Below are 23,301 nucleotides of genomic sequence, written 5' to 3'. Positions count from 1 at the left end.
TTTCTGGAGTGACGCGTTGTTTGCTATGATTTGGAATATTCGCGGCAGTAACATGTTACGAGTATCTTATTTTGCAGAATATAACTGAATATAAAAACGCAGTAACCAGCAATATTAACTTCTCTATTGTTGTGTTGTACAAGTATGATCATGGTTGGTCAATGTAATATTTGTCCCGCCCCTCCTCTACTGTGATTGGACGGCTGTGTAAAAAGGGACAGTGACGAGCTCTGCGTTTTACCCAAAGTTAAAGAGTAAAAAATTAAGAAGAAAAAAAACACAGGGCAAATGACCTTGTTAAATATCATTATAATACATAGTTCATAAAAATGCAGTGTCATAAGTTTGTCTAAAAGAATACAGAACGTTTGAATGTTTTATGCACCATTTACACATGGTAGGGAGCAGGTGTAAATTTATTTCGTACTAACTAACATTTTCAAAATACGAACATTTTCATGAATCCGAAAATTTACGTCAGAACGACTTTCCGAATGATTTACACAAAAAAATCGTTCTGCTCGTGTTTCATGAATGAGGCCCAATGAGTGCACCAGTGAGTACTAAAGTAAGAGAGAGAAATCAGCTGTGGCTCTAACAAAAAGGGACTACATTAGTCAGGCAGAATGACAACCAGTTCTCATTGTTTTGGTCTCTGTTTACCCGTGATGAAGGCGTCTGGTAAATATGGTTATCTCTCAGCAGCCAACGATCAATGTAACCTGCAGCTCCACCGGTGCAGTTTTGGTACTGGCCAAAGTCACCAATGCCCCCTGGACCCAAATAACCACTGCAGGAGAGAGACAACAAGATGAAAAATATAGCAATTTCCACACAAAACGCGTGTCATGAATAGCAAATATATTCAAAACATTTTCATTTGCATATTCATTTTAATCTACACAACCCATATCTATCCAATATAACCAATTACAACTAACTAATAATATTACGTTGAACAATGTAAACCAGAATGTATGAAAGAAATTTTATTTTTCCTCTATTTACCAGAAAAAACTACTTTTTAAAAATGCTAACATCTGTTTTGCATTTCTAATTAGCAGTCATGTCTATTCTTCTAATATTTATGGTATCTTACTGATATTTATGCAAATTTCCAGTAATTTTAACAAGGCAGAAAAGGGTAGATTCTACAGAGTGTTCCCTTCGTGACTGCAAATAAGGCAGGGGATATGGGGATGGACATTTAGACAGCTCTTAAAGGGTTAGTTCACCCAAAAATGAAAATTGGCTTGTGTTTTACTCACCCTCGAAGCATCCTAGGTGTATATGACTTTCTTCTTTCAGACGAATCCAGTCGGAGTTATATTAAAAATTGTCCTGGCTATTCCAAGCTCTATCATTGCAGTCAGCGGGTGTTGCAGTTGAACAGTCCACAAGTCGTCAAATAAAGCTCGCGCATTCATAATAAAACGTGCCTCACACGGCTCCGTGGGATGAATAAAGGCCTTCAGTAGTGAATCCATGCGTTTTTGTAAGAAAAATATCCATATTTCAAACGTAATAAAAACTTTTATATCACTTATTTATGTAACTGTCATACACTGAAGCAGTTCCGGCGGATGACGCAGCATGTTGGCGTTGCGTGATTAGTGACGAATGCGGAGAGACAACAGAACAAAACGCCAGTCACGAATTAGAAGATTTGCAAAGAAAAATGTCGGAGGATTTCGATATAAGCCAAGAGGAGACTGGTTTTACTTTGCTAAAGTAAGGAAACTTTGCTTCCTTTGATCCTATAAACAAACTCGTGAGACTAGCATATCTCAGAGTCATGCGCCTTCCGCCAGAACGCCTTCCGCGTATGAAAGATAACGGAAGTGAGAGAAAAGTGTTCATGATGTTTTAAATATGGATATTTTTCTTAAAAAAAACGCATGGATTTGCTACAGGAGGCCTTTGTTCACTCCCCTGAGCCGTGTGAGGCACGTTTTATTATGAATGCGCAAGCTTTATTTGACGACTTGTGGACTGTTCAACTGCAACACCCGCTGACTGCAATGATAGAGCTTGGAATAGCCAGGACAATTTTTAATATAACTCCGACTGGATTCGTCTGAAAGAAGAAAGTCATATACACCTAGGATGCTTCAAGGGTGAGTAAAACACAAGCCAATTTTCATTTTTGGGTGAACTAACCCTTTAATAAATGATACACTCATATCATGAGTAAGATTGTACTTACGTTGGGCAGCCTGGGACTGGGAGGAGGAAGGTCCAACACAACCATACTGTCTCTAAGGCAATCACAAACACCCACGCAGGCCAGTAGAGGCAGACATCATGCACCGAATACCAGCATGTTTCCTGGGAACAACAAGATGATGGAAAATTTCAATTATTATTATAATATAAAATAATTAAAGTGAGAGAGAATGCCAGCTTGAGTGCATGCTGTCAATAAAACAAAAGGAGGACATACAGTACAAATCAAAATGTCTGAAATTCAAGAAAAAAAATTCAATGACATTTTTACATTTATCAATTAAAAATGGCATATTTTATATTTACACTGCTGGTCAAAAGTTTGGAATAATTAAGATTTTCTTTTCATGTTATTGAAAGAAGTGTCTTATGCTCACCAAGGCTGCATTTTTTTGATGAAAAATATAGTAAAACTGTAATATTGTGAAATATTGTTACATTTTAAAAGAGCTATTTTAATATATTTTGAAATGTAATTTATTCCTGTGATTGCAATGCTGAATTTTCAGCATCATTACTCCAGTCTTCAGTGTCACATGACCCTTCAGAAATCATTCTAATATGCAGATTTATTGTATATCATGAGTAAGATTGTACTTACGTTGGGCAGCCTGGGACTGGGAGGAGGAAGGTCCAACACAACCATACTGTCTCTAAGGCAATCACAAACACCCACGCAGGCCAGTAGAGGCAGACATCATGCACCGAATACCAGCATGTTTCCTGGGAACAACAAGATGATGGAAAATTTCAATTATTATTATAATATAAAATAATTAAAGTGAGAGAGAATGCCAGCTTGAGTGCATGCTGTCAATAAAACAAAAGGAGGACATACAGTACAAATCAAAATGTCTGAAATTCAAGAAAAAAAATTCAATGACATTTTTACATTTATCAATTAAAAATGGCATATTTTATATTTACACTGCTGGTCAAAAGTTTGGAATAATTAAGATTTTCTTTTCATGTTATTGAAAGAAGTGTCTTATGCTCACCAAGGCTGCATTTTTTTGATGAAAAATATAGTAAAACTGTAATATTGTGAAATATTGTTACATTTTAAAAGAGCTATTTTAATATATTTTGAAATGTAATTTATTCCTGTGATTGCAATGCTGAATTTTCAGCATCATTACTCCAGTCTTCAGTGTCACATGATCCTTCAGAAATCATTCTAATATGCAGATTTATTGCTCAATGATACTCAATAAAACAGTTTTTGCTGCCTAATATTTTTGTAAAAAACATTATAAAGTGATTCTTTGATGAATAGAAAGTTCAAAGAATATATATATAATTTTTTAATAATTATTTATATATATATATATAGTATTGTAAATTACTTTACTGTCATATTTGATGGCTTTAATGCTTCCTTGCTGAATAAAATTATTATTTTCTTTCTTTTCTTTTTTATTGATAGTGTAACAGAGTTTTCACAAAAATATTAAGCAGTAAAAACTGCTTTCAACATTGATGATAATAATAATTAGAAATGTTTCTTGAGCAGCAAATCAGAACATTACAATAATTTCTGGAGGATCATGTGACACTGAAGACTGGAGCAATGATGCTGAAAATTCAGCTTTGGCATCACAGGAATCAATTATATTTTAAAATATATTCAAATAGAACATTTTTATTTAAACTGTAGTAATATTTTACAATATTAATGTTTTTTTCTGCATTATTGATCAAATAAATGCAGCCTTGGTGAGCGTAACAAAAACTGTCCGGCAGTGTAAATTAGAAAAATGCTAAATAAAAGCATCTGGTCCCCAATGTATATTTTTACAAATAGATGAATCAAATATTCTGTTAATCATTAAAGAGACAAAAGCCTGTAAAGGACATACAGCTGAGTATGTATGTCTATAAAGTGTGTTTATGATTATGTGTCATATTACGTGTGGAGAAGAATAACGTGACTCACACTTGACAGGTTGTTAAGTCGGTCTCGGACCACCCCAAGATCCAAGACAGCAACAACGAGATACGTGAAGCCCAGACGCTGTAATACGCCAGGAATACGAAGAGAATCCCAAGACACTGTGCAGATACATGGACACATGCATAAAACATCATCATTTATATTTTTAACACCGTTCATACTTCTACACCACAGTCCATAAAATGTTGGACTAATTTTGTGAGCAGATTACTAAACAATAATTGACAAGGTGACATTAGATGAAAATGTTGAGCTTGAACGTACTATAATATTAACTCCCCCATGAAATGGCTTGACAAGTGCAGTTTTCTTTCCTATGTTGACGTGTTTCTTACTGAAATAGGAAGCTGGGCTGGGAAGGGAAAGGAAAATGTGTTACTACTCACAGGGTCCATTGCAGTAGTTCGGATTGATGATGATGACTCCGATAAGGAAGAGTTGTAAGCTCCTCCAGAAGATCCTCCACAGCAGATGAGTGCGTTTCACACCTCTGCGCAATGAACTGCTCAGGGACAAACCAACAGACGTACCCATAATGAACACAAACCTGTGAAGAAGAAAGTTACACAAAGTAAGATAAAATAGATACCCGTTTCATAAAGTGCTACTTTCTGGCATGATTTTCAACACACAGATTAAGCATCATCCACAAATAGAATTGAGTGAAATCCAATTTCTCTTTAACATGTGTAGCACACATTTGTCTGCAGTCTTTCTTCCAATGTCATCCAAATGATATGCTATATCTTGTCTTTACATACTATGTACAAATTCTAAAATGTTCACAAGCATTCAAATACAGCCATAACCACAGCACTCTGTATTGAAATCTGTTGTACTGCATTTTTTGCCTAAATTATAGAGCTAGTTCATCTAAAGATGAAAATGCTGCCATTATTTACTCACCTTCATGTTGTTTCAAGCCCATATGATATTATTTCTTTTGTGTAACACCAAAGGAGAAATTTTGGACCATAAAGACGTCACAGTGGCACCGATTTTGATTATGCAAAGGCATGAAAGAGATTCAAGAGCTACACAAGATTTTTATGGAATAACTTAACTTAAATTCCAGTGTGTTTATCAAATAAACAATTTGCTTTGAAAGAAATTAATACTTTTATTCAGCAAGTATGCATTAAACTGCATGGGTTCCACAAAAATATTAAGCAGCACAACTGTTTTCAATATTTATAATAAAAAGAAGAATGATTACAATGATTTCTAAAGGATCATGTGACACTGAAGACTGGAGTAATTGCTGCTGAAAATTCAGCTTTGCTATCACAGGAATAAATTGCATTTTAAATACATTAAAACAAAAAAAATGTTGTGTTATTGTAATAATATTTCACAATATTGCAATATTTTTACTGTACTTTTCATCAAATAAATGCAGCCTTCGTGAACATACACGAGTTATTTCAAAAACATAAAAAAAAATCCTAATGACCCCAAACTTTTGATTGGTAGTGTCGTTTTCGACTACACAATGTTTTATTTATTTTTTGTTTTGTTTTGATGTCCTTGTAGCTTGACGGCCACTGGTCACTGTATGCTTTAATTGTATGGGAACATTTTGACTGGCACCTCCATTTGAGTTCCAGCAAAGAAGGAAAGGGTTTGGAACAACATGACATTGAGAAAATTATGACAGAATTTTAATTCTATGTGAATTACACCTTCCATGTTCATTTTTTACAGGCTCTCTAAAACCTGGTGTCACAACCTATTTAAACCTAATAGCACTGCTGCAGACACTTTCTTCAGCTGCAGAGCAGAAAACAAGGTTATTGGGTTTAATTCAGCTGTGAAACCAGTTTACTCTGACTCGGATATGCCACTTTATTTGTGCCACAGTGATAAGCACCCATGCTTGGCTCAGATATACAATCCCAATTTCAAAAAAGGTGAGATGTTTTGTGAAACACCACAAAATCAAGAATATGTTATCTCTTTGTTCATTCTCTTTAACCTTTATTTAAATGACTAAAGTACAAAGAAAAAATGTCCAGTGTTTTCACTGGCCAACTTAATTTTATTTTGTAAATATAAACAAATTTTGATTTTGATGGCTGCAACACACTCCAAAAAAGTTGGGAAAGAGGCATATTTAGCACTGTGTCACATCCACTTGTTACTAATTGTTAAAGCTTTGCAATCAAATTTTTTGTCCAATCTCGCTTGATACAAGACTTCAGATGCTCAGCAGTCTGTGATCATCGTTGTCCAATTCTCCTTTTCATGACTGGTCAAACATTTTCAATAGGAGTCAGATCTGGACTGCAGGAAGGCCGGTCTAGCACATTCACTCTGTGTCAACGAAACCACACTGTTGTAGCACATGCAGAATGAGACCTGGCATTGGTCTTGATAGACTTCACATGAAAGACTGCATCTTAATGGCAGTATATGTCTCTGTACAATTCCAAAATATGCCTCCATGTCAATGGTACCTTCGCACATATGCCAGTCACCCATGCGTTTGCTCTGCTGCACCCCCATACCATGACAGATGTTTGCTTTTGCATCTGGTAAAAGTCTGGATGGTCCCTTCGGTCTTTGGGGACTGAGAACTCGTCGTCCATTTTTCCCAGAAACAAATTGAAATGTGGACTCATCTGCCTTTTGAAATGTAGACTATATGAGATGAGCTCTGGCCCAGAGAACCCCGTGGCATCACTGCATAGAATTGATGTATAGCTTTCTCCTAGAGTAAGAGATTCAAGTTGCATTTATTGATGCAGCGAGAGACTGTTAAGTGACAGTGGTTTTCCGAAGTACTCCTGAGCCCATGTGGCTATATTTAACACCACAGCATGACAGATTATTATGAAATGCCACCTGAGGGCTCAAAGGTCATGCACATTTAACTGAGGTTTCCTGCCTTGCCCTATGCAGACTGAGATTTTTCTGGATTCCCCGAATCTTTTCACAATATTATGTATGGAAGTTGGTGAAAGACCTAAATTCTTTGCGATTTTTCATTGATGCCCTCACTTATTACCAATGGTAAAATGTTTCAAAACTGTTTAATTTAGATATTCTCTAACCTTTTCTCTTATATTTTGCCTCTGTCTCAACTTTTTTGGAGTGTGTTGCAGCTATCAAAATCAAAATTTGTTTATATTTACAAAATACATTGGTCAGAGAAAATGTTGGAAATATTTTCTTTGTACTTTTGTCAATTAAATAAAAGCTAAAGACAATAAGCAAATCAAAGATTCTTGATTTCAGTGCATTTTACAAAACGTCCCAACTTTTCTGGAATTGGGGTTGTACTATAGCTTGTCAGCGCTAATGTGGCTTGCAGATCAATCAAAGCACATTACAGAAATATAAAGCTAAACTACAATACTGCACTATAAAACAACAGCTCAAGCAGAGTGTAAAGGAGCTGCTTTATATGCTTTATAAAAAAATCTGTCATTCGTGACGTCAGATTGACTTACCAAGGAAACACAAGATCAGCCACTGTGAGCCCTGCATGAGAAAGAAATTCATTCATTCACACTCTATTAAATTCATGAGAAGTGCTTTTCAAACATATTGCGTGTATGTGTATATATAATATATATATATATATATATATATATACTGCCAGGTAAAATTTTTGAATAATTTATAAAGTTTTTGAAAGAAGTATCTTATGCTCTCAGGCTTTATTTACAATTTAAAATAATAACAGTTTTCTATTTTAAATATATGTAAATGTAATTTATTCCTGTGAATTTTCAGCATCATTACTCTAGTCTTCAGTGTCTCATGAACCTTCAGAATCATTCTAATATGCTGATTTGCTGCTGAAGAATCATTTCTTAAAAACAGGGGTTTTTTTTCAGCAAAGATGCAAAAATTTATCAAAAGTTATAGTAAAGACATTTATAATGTTACAAAAATAACTATTCAAATGCTGTACCTTGAACTTTCAATTCATCAAACATCATTAAAAAAACTAAATCTTAATTATTCCAAACTTTTGACCTGCAGTTTATTTATATACTAAAATGATTTCTCCCCATTGTTACCAATAACAGCCACTCCAAGCTCTTATGCTTAAAAACATGCTAGCAGCTGATGTAAATAAAGAAATGAGTTTACCATTCCAACTTTCATGCCTAAAGAACCAGTAACGTCCACCTCCATAGTTGACAAACACCATAATGACCAGTGAAAGGCTGTGGAGAAAACAGAGCGAGGGTCATTTCTGTCTTAACAGAGATCTGGAATTAAGCCAAACCACAGTAAATAATGTGATTGAATTTCTATAAACCAGACCGAAAATAAAAATAACTGTAACTGTAATTAAGTTCCAATTGTTAGGTAAGGTTACCAGTAAACATAACCTTGTTTTAACAAGTTCAGATTGAATCATTCTATTTCAGGATAATAAGAAATAGAATGCAACTTACATTTGACAACCAGCTTCACAGTATGCAAAGTAGCAGCTTCTGATCATTTTCACCTGAATTTTTCAATTCCCATCTCAAGCGCATTGGACCCAAAACAATTAGTGAAAGAGCACCATACCCACGGAAAGTATCCAAAGAACGAAGCCTCCGTCCTGTAGTGGCAGGAATTATCGATTCCATAGAAGCATCTACCAATCTGTTTGGAGTGCCAAGCTCCTGAAGATGAAGAGAGAAAGAAAGAGTGAGAGAGTGTAAATTAATGAAAATAAAAAATAATGTCTGCAATTTTTCTAATGCTTGAACCAGCAAGAACACTAAATCAAGTATGATGCCATATTTGAACTATGACAAAAACATCATATTTGGTGGTTTGTGTTTATTTTTTAAAGATTAGAAAACCATGCACGGAAAAATATTAAAAGTGCAAAAAAGGTATAAAATGAGTGAATAGCACTCTTACAGAGTTTATCAGCCTCTCTGTCTCCACTGTGCTCCCCAAGCAAAGAAGTAGATTTGTCACCACATCCAGCCTTAAAAGTGGAAGAACTCAATTTTACAAGCTTTCAAAATAAAAGAGCTGCAACAAGCTGTTCTAGCTTGTTTACATGTGATCAGTACATGGTCAAAAAGATATTTAAAGGGGTCTTTACCTTTTAACTGTGTTCCAGATAGCAGATAATGCAGCCAAAAAAGCAAATACCAGAAAGGCAAACAAAATAGCTGGAAAAACAAAAAGAAAAAAAGTCACCCAGCTCAATTTAGTTTAATACATTATTTACCCGTTGTTGTTGTTTATTTCCTCCAGAAAAACAAAAATTGTACTTTTCAGCATCTTTAACAAATTTAACATTCAAAAAAAAAAAATGCTGAATTGCAGTGTGCAGATGTAAGGTTGACTCACGCAAGTAGCTGTTAATGGGCTCAGAATCAGTGATCATAGAGCAGCTGACCAGTGACGGCTCATTCAGGTTCTTGACCCACAGAGAATAGTTCCCCTGCTCCCCAAAGTGGAAGTGAACTCTGATAGAACAAATCAATTGTCTCATAATGATGCCTTGCCTTGACAGCAATTGCTAAGGAAATAAACAAGGTAAAGATGTCTTGGTCAAAAACTGTCACGTATCGATACATAACTCACTTGCATGGCTCCAAGTGTGCAGAGGTACTGTTGAGCTGCAGTGTCAGTGCGTGCTGCGTGTCTACGACAAAGCCCACCGTAGCGGGGGTCCCAGATGCTGGCCTTGCAGGTATTATTCCCAACAGCTGGGGCAAACACTGATGTACACGCATGCACAGACAACACAGGGATACAGAGTTGGAGCAATACTGCAGCATTAAAGAAATACTCAACCTCAGGCCATCCGAGATGGAGATGAGTTTGTTTCTTCATAAGAACAGATTTGGAGAAATTTAGCATTACATCACTTGCTTACCAATGGATCCTCTGCAGTGAACGGGTGCCGTCAGAATGTCTTGTGAAACAAAAAGCTGTGTGCTTGGAATAAAAACGTCTTGGTGATGAATCAGTTTAACTTTAAACTGTTGCTTCCAGCTAAAATATGAGCCCTCTATCTAAAATACTGTTTTCTCCAGAAAGCGTTTTTATGGATTATAGACTAGATATTTTGGCCAGAAGCAATGGTTTAAAGTTAAAATGACGGCACCCATTCACTGCAGAGGATGCATTGTTGAGCAGGTGACATAACGCTAAATTTATGCAGAAGCATAAACAAACTCATCTGCATCTTGGCTGGCCTGTGGATGAGAACATTTTCAGCACATTTGTGACCCTGGACCACAAAACCCGTCTTAAGGCGCTTGGGTATATTTTTAGCAATAGCCAAAAAATCATTGAATGGGTCAAATTTACCGATTTTTCTTTTATGCCTAAAATCATTAAGACATTAAGTAAAGATCATGTTCCATGAAGATATTTTGTACATTTCCTACCGTAAATACATCAAAACATAATTTTTGATTAGTAATATGCATAGCTAAGAACTTAATTTGAACAACTTTAAAGGCGATTTTCTCAGTATTTTGATTTTTTTTGCACCGTCAAGATTCCAGATTTTCAAATAGTTGTATCTCGGCCAAATATTGTCCTATCTTAACAAACCATACATCAATGGAAAGCTTATGATACGATAAATTTAAAAAAATGTACCCTTTGACTGGTTTTGTGGTCCAGGGTCACATTTACATTTTTGGGTGAAATATTCCTTTAAGCAGCATTATACAGTATTCAGTACCAATGCTATAATGCTTAAGAAATGCAAAATTTTGCTCGTATACCCAGAACGTCAAAATTTGATACCTGAAAACAGTGATCTGAAAGCACATATAACATCATGTCATCCTCAATCTCATTGATAACCGAAAGGGACGCCTCATCCATCTTCAGCACAGAAGTCTTGTGGTGAGGGTGAGAAGCTGAAAGCAAAGCCACTTGAGCATCACCAAATATGAAGCATTTGCAACAAACACAAAGACATTCAACCTCACAGTAAGACGCATACAAACTTATTTAATCAGCGACTGCAGTTGCAATCACTCAAAAGTTGTCAAACTAGGTAGATTCTGATACCTTTGAGTGAAGCAAAGAAGTAGATTTGTCACCACATCCAGCCTTAAAAGTGGAAGAACTCAATTTTACAAGCTTTCAAAATAAAAGAGCTGCAACAAGCTGTTCTAGCTTGTTTACATGTGATCAGTACATGGTCAAAAAGATATTTAAAGGGGTCTTTACCTTTTAACTGTGTTCCAGATAGCAGATAATGCAGCCAAAAAAGCAAATACCAGAAAGGCAAACAAAATAGCTGGAAAAACAAAAAGAAAAAAAGTCACCCAGCTCAATTTAGTTTAATACATTATTTACCCGTTGTTGTTGTTTATTTCCTCCAGAAAAACAAAAATTGTACTTTTCAGCATCTTTAACAAATTTAACATACAAAAAAAAAAAAATGCTGAATTGCAGTGTGCAGATGTAAGGTTGACTCACGCAAGTAGCTGTTAATGGGCTCAGAATCAGTGATCATAGAGCAGCTGACCAGTGACGGCTCATTCAGGTTCTTGACCCACAGAGAATAGTTCCCCTGCTCCCCAAAGTGGAAGTGAACTCTGATAGAACAAATCAATTGTCTCATAATGATGCCTTGCCTTGACAGCAATTGCTAAGGAAATAAACAAGGTAAAGATGTCTTGGTCAAAAACTGTCACGTATCGATACATAACTCACTTGCATGGCTCCAAGTGTGCAGAGGTACTGTTGAGCTGCAGTGTCAGTGCGTGCTGCGTGTCTACGACAAAGCCCACCGTAGCGGGGGTCCCAGATGCTGGCCTTGCAGGTATTATTCCCAACAGCTGGGGCAAACACTGATGTACACGCATGCACAGACAACACAGGGATACAGAGTTGGAGCAATACTGCAGCATTAAAGAAATACTCAACCTCAGGCCATCCGAGATGGAGATGAGTTTGTTTCTTCATAAGAACAGATTTGGAGAAATTTAGCATTACATCACTTGCTTACCAATGGATCCTCTGCAGTGAACGGGTGCCGTCAGAATGTCTTGTGAAACAAAAAGCTGTGTGCTTGGAATAAAAACGTCTTGGTGATGAATCAGTTTAACTTTAAACTGTTGCTTCCAGCTAAAATATGAGCCCTCTATCTAAAATACTGTTTTCTCCAGAAAGCGTTTTTATGGATTATAGACTAGATATTTTGGCCAGAAGCAATGGTTTAAAGTTAAAATGACGGCACCCATTCACTGCAGAGGATGCATTGTTGAGCAGGTGACATAACGCTAAATTTATGCAGAAGCATAAACAAACTCATCTGCATCTTGGCTGGCCTGTGGATGAGAACATTTTCAGCACATTTGTGACCCTGGACCACAAAACCCGTCTTAAGGCGCTTGGGTATATTTTTAGCAATAGCCAAAAAATCATTGAATGGGTCAAATTTACCGATTTTTCTTTTATGCCTAAAATCATTAAGACATTAAGTAAAGATCATGTTCCATGAAGATATTTTGTACATTTCCTACCGTAAATACATCAAAACATAATTTTTGATTAGTAATATGCATAGCTAAGAACTTAATTTGAACAACTTTAAAGGCGATTTTCTCAGTATTTTGATTTTTTTTGCACCGTCAAGATTCCAGATTTTCAAATAGTTGTATCTCGGCCAAATATTGTCCTATCTTAACAAACCATACATCAATGGAAAGCTTATGATACGATAAATTTCAAAAAATGTACCCTTATGACTGGTTTTGTGGTCCAGGGTCACATTAAAATTTTTGGGTGAAATATTCCTTTAAGCAGCATTATACAGTATTCAGTACCAATGCTATAATGCTTAAGAAATGCAAAATTTTGCTCGTATACCCAGAACGTCAAAATTTGATACCTGAAAACAGTGATCTGAAAGCACATATAACATCATGTCATCCTCAATCTCATTGATAACCGAAAGGGACGCCTCATCCATCTTCAGCACAGAAGTCTTGTGGTGAGGGTGAGAAGCTGAAAGCAAAGCCACTTGAGCATCACCAAATATGAAGCATTTGCAACAAACACAAAGACATTCAACCTCACAGTAAGACGCATACAAACTTATTTAATCAGCGACTGCAGTTGCAATCACTCAAAAGTTGTCAAACTAGGTAGATTCTGATACCTTTGAGTGAAACTCTAGCAACGTGGTTCACCGGGTTTTGTGACAAGTCACAGAGATTCTCTTTGAAAAACATAAAGAAACAATTCCCACATATACTCACCACTCTGTAGAGTTAGGTAGCTGCCTCTAATTCAGTGCAAGCTAAATGTAGGTCTCCAAATGAAACTAAATGGTCAGCTGCTTTGGTGCACTCTACTACTGCAGTATAACAATAGTGACTCTGTACCTCCTGCAGTCACATGCTTGCACTAATCTGCCTCACAAGAAGCACCATAAAACTGCCCAGATCTGCCAAACGAGGGAAATTTGAATCCATGAAAGCCCTAAATGTTTTTTGTTGTGGCTGTATGCATAGGAGTATCACACTCTATGCATATGCTAAAGCATTAACAAATATAAATGTAGGTAAACAAATATAAATGTAGGTAAACCACATTAATACGATGCTCAAATATATATTTTTTTGAAATATAAAGAACAGCTAGCATAGGCTAAAAACAGCTAATGGTGGTGTTAGCTGGCTGACATAGTATAACGAAACAAAAAGGAACCACGGCTTTAAGAAATGCGTTTTATATTTAATATCGATCAGGTAACATTGGTGTTAAGGCAAATGATACTCACAGGCAGGTCGATCTGTCATATGAGCTGCACATAATGCTATCAAAAGCACAATCACTGCACAAACAGTCCATCTGTAATGTTCCCTTTCAGGTGCCATAACATCAGAGATCTCACTGCCTCCTTTCGGTCCTTCCTTGATGTCAAGATTTCCCCTTTTTTCATTACAACATACTTCCGATCCCTCCTTCCTAGCAGCGCAAGTAGTGGAAGAGAGGAGGGTCAAAGTACACAGGCTGCTCGTAGGATGGAATCAAAAGCTAGCGATTGCTATTTACCTCAGCAGCATTTCTGAGGCCTCATATACGCTTTTGAGACCGTTTCAATGCTAACAGAAATGCTAAACGAACTTGTGAACAAATGTTTGAACGCGCTAATGTGGCTCATAAATAGGTTTGAACGTTTAAAAGCATATATGACGCGCTGTCTAGGTAGTGCAGATCACTAGGTTTCGAAACGCAGCCAATTCATTACATTATTATTATTATTATTATTATTATTTAATAAACCAATGATTCCTGGGATAAGGGACAAAAACTAAAAAAAAAAAAAAATTAAATGCATGCTCTATACTTGGAAAATGTCATTTAACCTGTCCTCAGCATGAGGTCACAACGTAAAACTGCCAAATAAAGTATTTAAAAATGCAACCAATTCAAAGATATACATTCATATTGAGGCAGAGATCTGTAATATAATCAAACAATACAAAAAGTAAATCTTAAATTATATTATATTTTCCATAAAAATCTACCAAAGTTGTGTCCTCACTTTGCGTCATCTCCATCAGGATTTTTTTTGTAATAATTCTGAATAAATCAGGCAATGTCAGTGGCATGTTTAATTCTGAGGAGCCCTTTCTCTGCTGTATATAACATATATTTATAACCTGAGTGTGTGTGTGTGTGTGTGTGTGTGTGTCTGTCTGTCTGTGTGTGTGTATAATTCTGTAATAATTCTGAATAAATCAGGCAATGTCAGTGGCATGTTTAATTCTGAGGAGCCCTTTCTCTGCTGTATATAACATATATTTATACTAGCTTTCTAATTTTTCTATTCTATCTACTTGTTTTTCTTTGTGTGTGTGTGTGTGTGTGTGTGTGTGTGTGTGTGTGTGTGTGTGTGTGTGTGTGCATGTTTATGTGGTTTATGAGGACACAAATTTGTATAGTAACAAATACTGTAAATAGTTGTGGGTTAAATTTTGTGCAGCTACATCTGAGGGGGAAAAAAATTTGCTCAACTGTACAACACTTGTGGAATGTGGAGAAGTATTCCATTTTATCAAGTCCGTCAGGTTTTATATCCGAGTGAGTGACTTGTAAGCTGATGGAGATGACAATCTTTTTTTTTGCATATGGGGAATTATTGTAACGTTGTTTCATGATTTTATTTACATACATATTTGGCCTGATTTAGATACCTTATTATTATTTTTTATTTTAATTTTATTTTTTTACAACCTGTTACTCACATGAGATCACAGCAATAGCAAACCCTGATGTAATGGGCTTCATAAAGAGCAAACTTGCCAGCTGTCCACTCCTTAAGTCATGCAAGTCAGGCACAAATAAAATTCATGGAATTCATGCAGTTTAAAGACAGGCTACAGATCCTTTGGATTCATAGATAATCTTTGCTGCTGCTACAAGGCAACACATAATAATGCTACCATTACACTGAACTTAACATAAGCTTCTTTTATTTCATGAGCTACTGGAGACCTAATGAGACATCCAATGGAATGAGTGTTGTATTAAATTAAATGTTAATTTAAAAATTAGTTAGTTGTCTTAATTTGTTGTCTTGTCAATCAGTTGTTGTAACCTCAGTTGGACCTTTGTCAACTCTGTCAGTTTTTGTCAACTTCATCAGTTTAACACTGTCAAATTGTAATGAACATCACAGGGTCAGGGAAACACAAGACAAGGCAGGCCAGGTGATAAAAATGTACAGTAAGAAATAGATATCATCATACTTCTTCAATTTATTGACTGCATTAAGAATTGCAAGCATTTTTGTATTACAAGTTAACTGAAATGCTAATTTTAAATATACAAATAAGCTAATTAAAATTATTAAATATGCCCTACTTAGCATGCATTTCCAGAACAGAAATCTGAACATTTAATAAAGTGATCTAGAATATGGTCACGCAGAATGAGACATTAATATGTGCTTTATAAATGCTAATAAACAGCCAATATACTTGTTATATGCATGCTAACAAGCAACTAGTAAATAGTGAATAGTGTTCCCTAATCTAAAGAGTTTTACTCAATGTTTTTGCCTGCAGTGTCTTGCCTTCATATGATGGTGTAATGCCATGTATTTGGACTTTACACACACACACACACACTGTTATTCCTATTATTATCTTTAAATCAATCTTAAAGTCTTTAAATGTGTACAAGGCCACAAGCATTCGTCTTGTAGAATGCGCTAGATTTAATATGCCTCATAGTGTCAACACATCATGAGTCCATGATGGGCCCCGATCTGGATCTAAGTATGAGGAAATTTACCAATGCATTAGCAAGCAGTACACAAGTGTACTATTTATAAGCCAAGAAAAAATTACCAAATATATGTATTCATTTAAAGCTGGGAAACTTGCATGATTGGTCTGATATTCATTCAACTTTAGGCATGTTTCCAGATTGCTCAGACTATTCACAGAGCGAACTAATTGTTAACATGCTGGACTGGAGAAATGTTTTGATATCCCTGATATTCTAAAGCTATTGGAAATGAAGGAGAAACTGAAAATAGTGGAGAAGTATAAAAATGGCAAAAGTAAGTGTGCTGTTTCTATAACTAGAGCAGCATTTCTATATTCCACTGGGACGAAGGAATCCTTGAAATACATCATCCTCCCTGAGCTGCTCTGTTTTTCAAAGAACTCTGGCTCACTGAAACTGCCTTCAGGGGCAAGTTCCTTGATTTTAATTCAGGCAAGTTCCTTGTACCTTGGTATAACTTTAGTAAAGACCATGGGATTTTTAACTGGGGGGGGGGGATCTGTGGAAGTTAAAATAAAAACTCTTCTAAATGTATATTAAAAGTAAGAAAAAAATCTGCATATAGTTTTCAGAGAAAAACTTTTTTAGTGCAAACCCTGAAATGTGATGCCAAAGGATACAATGTGAAACCGGACATAACAGCTAGTTGTCTGGCATCTAATATCTTATCATAAACTACACTGAAATAAATAGTGGTTGGCTCATTAAATATTTATGTACTTTGTACAGTCGAAACGTGCACATGCTGTTTAGTTTCAGCATCTGATGATGCAGTTAAAATGTAACAAATTGCAACTAGCGTAGTTATCTCACTGTAAAAAATGACCGTGAATTTAACAGTAAAAGACTGTAAAAATGCTACAGTAAAAACCTGTTAAATGGTTCACTGTAAATTCCCCTACTATATACGGTGAAAAACTGTATTGGACATTACATGTATTGGACATAAATTTTACAGTAGTATACCGTTTTTGGAAGTGAAAAATACAGTATAATTTACAGTGAATAACCGTAAATTGACATTCCCAGAATTCCCTGCTTTACATTTCAAATTTGATGGTTTTTTGTTGAAATAACTATGTTTCTTCTTAGTTTTTTCTTATCAGTTTTGTATATTAGGGTTGTGTGTTACACCTAATGTTGTTAAATTAATGTTTATTGCATTATTTCAGTTTCATGTGTGTTACCATGATGGTGTTTAGTGTTTGTGTGACTGACACTGTGCACCTTCTATATATGTTATTATATAAAAGCTGCTTGTGATGGGCTTTGGTTCATCATGTGACTTTCTCATCACCACCTGCATTTGGTGGTTATCAGTGTATTTCAGATTTAATATTAACATAATATCAGTTAATGAAATTACGGTATTTAACTGTAAATTTAAGTTAAAACCGTAAAAAGTAAAACGTTGCTACTGTATTTTTACAGTAAAATTCCAGCAACCACAGCTGCCGTTTTTTACCGTAAATTTTACGGAATTTTTTTTACAGTGTGGCAAAGTAACTACTGACAAACATTTGTTAAAAAAAACAAGTTGAGTGTGGTCCTTGTCCAATTCAATGTATTTAATTCGTAAATATGCAAATAATGAAGTTAAAATGTTGTAAAAGTGCAGTCAAATTAGTGACATTTCATGGCCAAAAAAGTCAACTGTAGACTATCAATACTGCAGTGATGTATGTAGCACAGCTCAGCTGACAGAGGTCACTTTCAAACTAAGCAGCTTCTGTTGGTCAACATGGCATATCCGTATGACCAAAACTTTTTCCCTCGTGTGAAATTCCTGATCGCTGGATTTCTATTGAAAGGACTGGGTTTTGCCAGTGGAAATTCTCTGAATCATAGTTAATGTGATTGCACCCAAAAATGAACATTTTACCATCGTTTACATTTTGTACCAAACCTGTATGTGTTCTTCTGTTGAACAAGAACGTTGTTAGCAGTGGATGGTAGCCATTGGTTTCCATAGTATTTTTTTTCCATACTATGGAAGTAAATGTCCACCGTCAACTGTATCAAAACTGTCAACTTCAAAATAACTTATTTTGTGTTCAGTAGAAGAAAGCAACTCATAAAGGTTTGGAACAGCATTAGGGTAAGTAATTGATGACAGAATGTTCATTTTTGGGTGAACTATACCTTTAAGAAATAGAGTTCTGCAGGGATGAGAGAATTTTTGTAAGCCAAAACTCTTGTCGAGCAGAAGCAAAGCAAACTCTGAATCTGTTTTCAAGTACATTTCTCAGCTTCCCTCCAGTGATGAAAAGTTTTCCTACGTTCACTCTTAGCTTCTTTTTTGGCCACTTTATTTCAACTATCTTCCAATTCTTTAAGTACATTTTGGCTGTGTAAGCCGTTGATGACAGCAAACATTTCGCAACTTCCAAACTAATTAAAACTAGTTCACGATTGTAGACTACCTGCTGTGACTGTGCTAAATGATTGGTAGTTCACCCAAAAATGAAAATGTTACCATCGTTTACAAGCTTTCTGATTGGCAAAACAAGATTCTGAACTATTGACTCCTTTTTATTTTACTATTTAGGGCCGGCACCTTGATATCTGAGGACAGTTCAGTCATGTTTGTATGATCATTGTCTGCATATCATTCCATTAAAAGTCTACTAAACTCTTAGGGTTTAAACACAATTGAGTACCCAGGATTAGTTACAAACTGGTGTGATAAAAAAAAGTTTAATAAAACAAATCAAAATTATGTTAAACCGAGAAGTGAAAAGTGTAAAAAATAGAGAGCAAAATGCCTTTTTTTTTTTTCAAATACACAATTTACTTACTAAATGAGGAGACTCAGCTGATGGGAAGTGTACAGGGAATGTAATTTTCTCTTTTAACAGCAGGGTGCAGGCTTGCAAAAGAAACATCCTTATCACTACATTCACTAATATACACAAATATATGCACAAAAATGAATCAAACCGTAAGTTCAAGCTTGAAAAAGGAAGCAGAACACGGTTTAAAGGTGTTTTAATGTCAAAATCAAACTTTTACATGTCACATACCAAACTTTCAAACCATTCTAACCCCTTTTGATTTGTTATTTGTCATATGTCGAACGCATTAATTCCATGAGAGAGAGCTTCAAAAACTCCTCTTTCACATAGCATAAAAACAGAGAAATAAAAAACATTTTCCTCACAGGTGCAGGATTAAAGACCGTCAACATGCCTTTCAGGTTAAAGTTCAGGGGTCATTTCTCTACAGGGTAGCAGTAAAATGGCGGATGTTGGGCGAGTACATGAGTTCAGTGTTTATCTCATAAAAAAGTTCAAGTGAATGTTACGCTTTAGACACAATGTTATTTTGCCCTCCCCGTTCCTCCCCGTTTTGCAGTAAGTGAGTTGAACTGTTAGGTAAACGTGCAGGAAAAAAGAACGAAAGAAAGAAAGAAAACACACGGTTTCATATACATAGTCCGTTACGCACCCCATAATGTACACTACTTACAGACTGCTGTATAACAGCATATTTCGCCTATAAACCTGGCAAAGGAAAGACGCCATTTTTAGAGACAGTTTCCCTCTTCTCAAGTCCTCCGGTTTCACAAACCCTGTATAGGCCAGTTCAACAGGCTCCTCTCATCAAGGCGCTGAACCGCAGGTTCTGGGCTAGTCTTTTTCAGCTAAGTTTGTGCACCAGTGCTTCGAGTAAAACCAGAAAAGCTGGACAGATTTTGGCATAGATGGACTGGAGTCCACCAGTCCCGCTCCAGACCCAAGGCTGTTCCGTGAAGTGAAAGGGATGAGTCTGCGATTCTCACCGCCGACAGGTAGTCTGTCTGAAAAAGGGAAAGAGGGCTCCCCAACAGTATGGCCTTGTGAGGACAAATTCGGAGCGCAGTCTAAAGCTCAGCTTTGATAACGGGCTGAGGACACATACTGAATCTCAAGTTTCCTGAGAGTTGGTGAAATACATGTCAGTTTGTTCTTATCAATCAGATTGTACTTACAATGCATAACAAGAGCTAAAAAAAAAAGAAAGTAATTCCTAAACTCAATTTGAAAAATCCAGAGGCTTGATGAAGACCTGGACGAGGCTGCCGTAAGATTAACAAAGACTCATTAAAATGTCCTGATTGGTTTTAACTGTAATACAGGTATTTGAACAACTAGCTACATTGTGTGTGTCATTTCTGGCTAAATTAAAAATCTGGCTCTCCTCCATCGAACTTTTCACACCGACCTCACTTTGCATTCACACACGGCCCTCCTAAAGAGGTAATATCCTCAGAAAGAACAACAAAATCTGATTCTTATTTAACAAAATAAGCATTAGCTTATCCTCATGCAATGTTGCCTTTAAAGAAATTTGGTTTACATATGATCTCTGCTTAAAAGGGATGAGATACAGTATATTTGTCGTTTATAGTATAGTATAGATGTTTCTAAACAATGTTTAATGCCCCTGTGTATGCACTTTACACAGATGATTAGTTATTCAAATACACTTCAGTGTCTTATATACTAGTTGAAGATCAAGCAGGCAAAAATGCTACATCTACTTTCAAAAAACCGTTTCTTAAAAAAGCCTCAGGTTTGCCAAAATGTCTGTTTATAAGTACACACACACTTTTACACACACATCTGCACTAAATGGATATAGACATGTATCTCAGTGTGTGTGTGTGTGCGTGTGTGTGTGTTTGTGCTGTGTACAGAGTACTGTATGTGTGGCATGATTTAATTGGCTGATTTAAACTCTGAGATCTGATGGGATGGTAAATTAACAGTCATTGTGATAATACAGAAGCGATGAAATAGCAAAGAATTCCATTTGAACATTTCAAAGCACTATTGAGAGCTGTAATATATTCCAATATTTGTATAAAAAAAAACAAAAAAACAGGTACTGTAGCTCTACAAATGATAAAAATGAATGACCAGACTAAATAGCAAAGAATTCCATTTGAACATTTCAAAGCACTATTGAGAGCTGTAATATATTCCAATATTTGTATAAAAAAAACAAAAAAACAGGTACTGTAGCTCTACAAATGATAAAAATGAATGACCAGACTTTTTTTTTCTTTTCTTTTTTTTCCCCCTCTCTAAAAGTCTGTGATGAAAGCATTTACATGTCTAGTGTTTACCATGTGGCTGTAATTAAATAACCATACTGGCTCAGCGACAGGAAACTAGTTAGATTAAAATATTTAGTTGACGCTGTCGCCCTATGATTGGTTAGGAATTCCTTTTTCCTGATGCTACATGGTTGTATTTTCATGATGTGCCATGATCGGATGAAATGAGCATCCATTTATGTGGTCCGTGACTGGATTTTGTCCATCAGTCCCCACATCACCCGCTGTCTGTGGGAGGCCTAACATGCAAGCATTTGCCATTGACAAGTCTATCCAAGTTTATGAAAGAATAAAAGATGCTTCACTTTTTCTCCTCAACTTTTATATTTTGCATCTAGTGTAATGAACTGATGATGAATTTTTGGCAAGGAGAAGACGCCTGTTTTGAACAGGTATAGGCTAGTATCTAAATGATCCTCCTGCTCTGGTGCAGTGAAGTTGCTCTGAGGGCTGGCTGCAGCTCACAGGTACACTTCCCTGCGAGACAGAGTGAGGCACGAGGTGGTCTTATAGTCGCCCCCCGTCCTCGTAAGTGGAATGACCTCTGGGGGGTGTGAGTCTTCTTCATCCGAACGGCGGCCAAAGCTGGCACTGCTGAATGTGTCGTAGGATGCCGAGGTCATCTTCCGGTTCAGGAGATTACGGTTGTGATCGCCCATGTTCCTGTTCCGGTCCCGAAGGCTGAGCGTTCCGAGCGGATCTCCGTTTGCAAGCGAATCCCGGACCTCCTCGCTTCCTCCGCTGCTCTTATCCGTACCTCCGTCTCCGTCTTCCTCTCGGTCGCTGTCGTCTTCTGTGTTGTTGTTGTTATCGCCGGGCGAGGCGAAGGTGGAGAGTTGGGGTGGTTCCATGCGTCTCCGTGGTGATAGTTGCACGGGCATCCAGCAGGTGTCAGAGTGACCAAACTCATCACACTCTTGTGTGCACTTTCCTGTCAGAGCCACGTCAGGGAGCTGCCTGGGGTCTGAGGAACAGAGAAAGAGGCAGTTTTAGGATGTCCTGTCAGGGAACTGTCTCTATTGAAATATGCGTGGGTCATAGGTCAACATTTTTTCTTCAGACTGTCAAGTTTTAGACACTCATGATGTCCCTGGAGAATAAGTGACTCTGTCTGTCTACAGTGGCGTCCGAAGGCCTGCGACCAGGTTTATGTCAGTCTGAGTACTGCTGTAATATACTGCTGTAAATAATGCAAAGGAGAAGGACAAACCAAAATGAGAACAAGCCAAATTCTAAGAGTTAATGTTAACATTTTAATTGCTGGAAATATAATTCATAATGATAAGAACATGGTATAAAATTAGAAAAATAATCTAAATAAAACCACACTGTAAAAATACTACAGTAAAATGTTTAATTGCAAGTTCCCTTACTATATACCATGAAAAAACTTAATGGGACATTTTAAGTACTTTTACATTAAATACTAATAAACAGATTTTAGAAGTATAAACACATTTTTATAATTTACAGTGAACAAAAATGTACACTGATATTCCCACAGTTCCCTGAGATATTACATTTAATGGTATTTTATTTAAACAATTATGTTTCCTGTTAGTTTTTGTTAGCGATTATGTACATTAGGGTTTTATATTCCATCTTATGTTGTTTGATTCATGTTTATTGCATGATTTTAGTGTTTTAATGTTGCAGTTTTGTATTTGGGTGCACTGTGTGAAAAAATGCCAGTGTTTAATATAATATAATATAATATAATATAATAAATGATTCATGCAGCTCTAGCACTGCTGTCATTAAAGGGACAGTTCACCCC

At 36.3% G+C, this 23,301-nt stretch overlaps 2 protein-coding genes across 2 annotated transcripts in view; both read right to left on the bottom strand.

Annotated features, from left to right (window-relative positions):
• Window positions 1-14,227, bottom strand: part of LOC107565475 (heparan-alpha-glucosaminide N-acetyltransferase-like) — a 22,326-nt gene extending 8,099 nt beyond the window's left edge. Inside the window, 15 exon segments of the mRNA XM_016250714.1 lie at window positions 664-790; window positions 2,828-2,949; window positions 4,163-4,278; window positions 4,567-4,727; window positions 7,633-7,663; window positions 8,282-8,358; window positions 8,711-8,808; window positions 9,053-9,122; window positions 11,342-11,411; window positions 11,594-11,712; window positions 11,831-11,967; window positions 13,011-13,126; window positions 13,905-14,012; window positions 14,015-14,092; window positions 14,180-14,227. Coding sequence (XP_016106200.1) covers window positions 664-790; window positions 2,828-2,949; window positions 4,163-4,278; window positions 4,567-4,727; window positions 7,633-7,663; window positions 8,282-8,358; window positions 8,711-8,808; window positions 9,053-9,122; window positions 11,342-11,411; window positions 11,594-11,712; window positions 11,831-11,967; window positions 13,011-13,126; window positions 13,905-14,012; window positions 14,015-14,066 — 1,404 coding nt within the window. The 5' untranslated portion in view covers window positions 14,067-14,092; window positions 14,180-14,227.
• Window positions 14,228-21,488: 7,261 nt separating this feature from the next.
• Window positions 21,489-23,301, bottom strand: part of LOC107565483 (protocadherin-9-like) — an 85,136-nt gene continuing 83,323 nt past the window's right edge. Inside the window, exon 5 of the mRNA XM_016250723.1 lies at window positions 21,489-22,488. Within this exon, the coding sequence (XP_016106209.1) occupies window positions 21,986-22,488 (503 nt within the window). The 3' untranslated portion in view covers window positions 21,489-21,985. The remainder of the gene's footprint in view (window positions 22,489-23,301) is intronic.

The sequence above is a fragment of the Sinocyclocheilus grahami genome, unplaced genomic scaffold, assembly GCF_001515645.1.
Source record: "Sinocyclocheilus grahami isolate Dianchi unplaced genomic scaffold, SAMN03320097.WGS_v1.1 scaffold1004.1, whole genome shotgun sequence".
In the NCBI taxonomy this organism is placed as follows: domain Eukaryota; kingdom Metazoa; phylum Chordata; class Actinopteri; order Cypriniformes; family Cyprinidae; genus Sinocyclocheilus; species Sinocyclocheilus grahami.
Note: the sequence above shows the minus strand (reverse complement) of the source record. Positions and strands in the feature narration are given on the sequence as shown.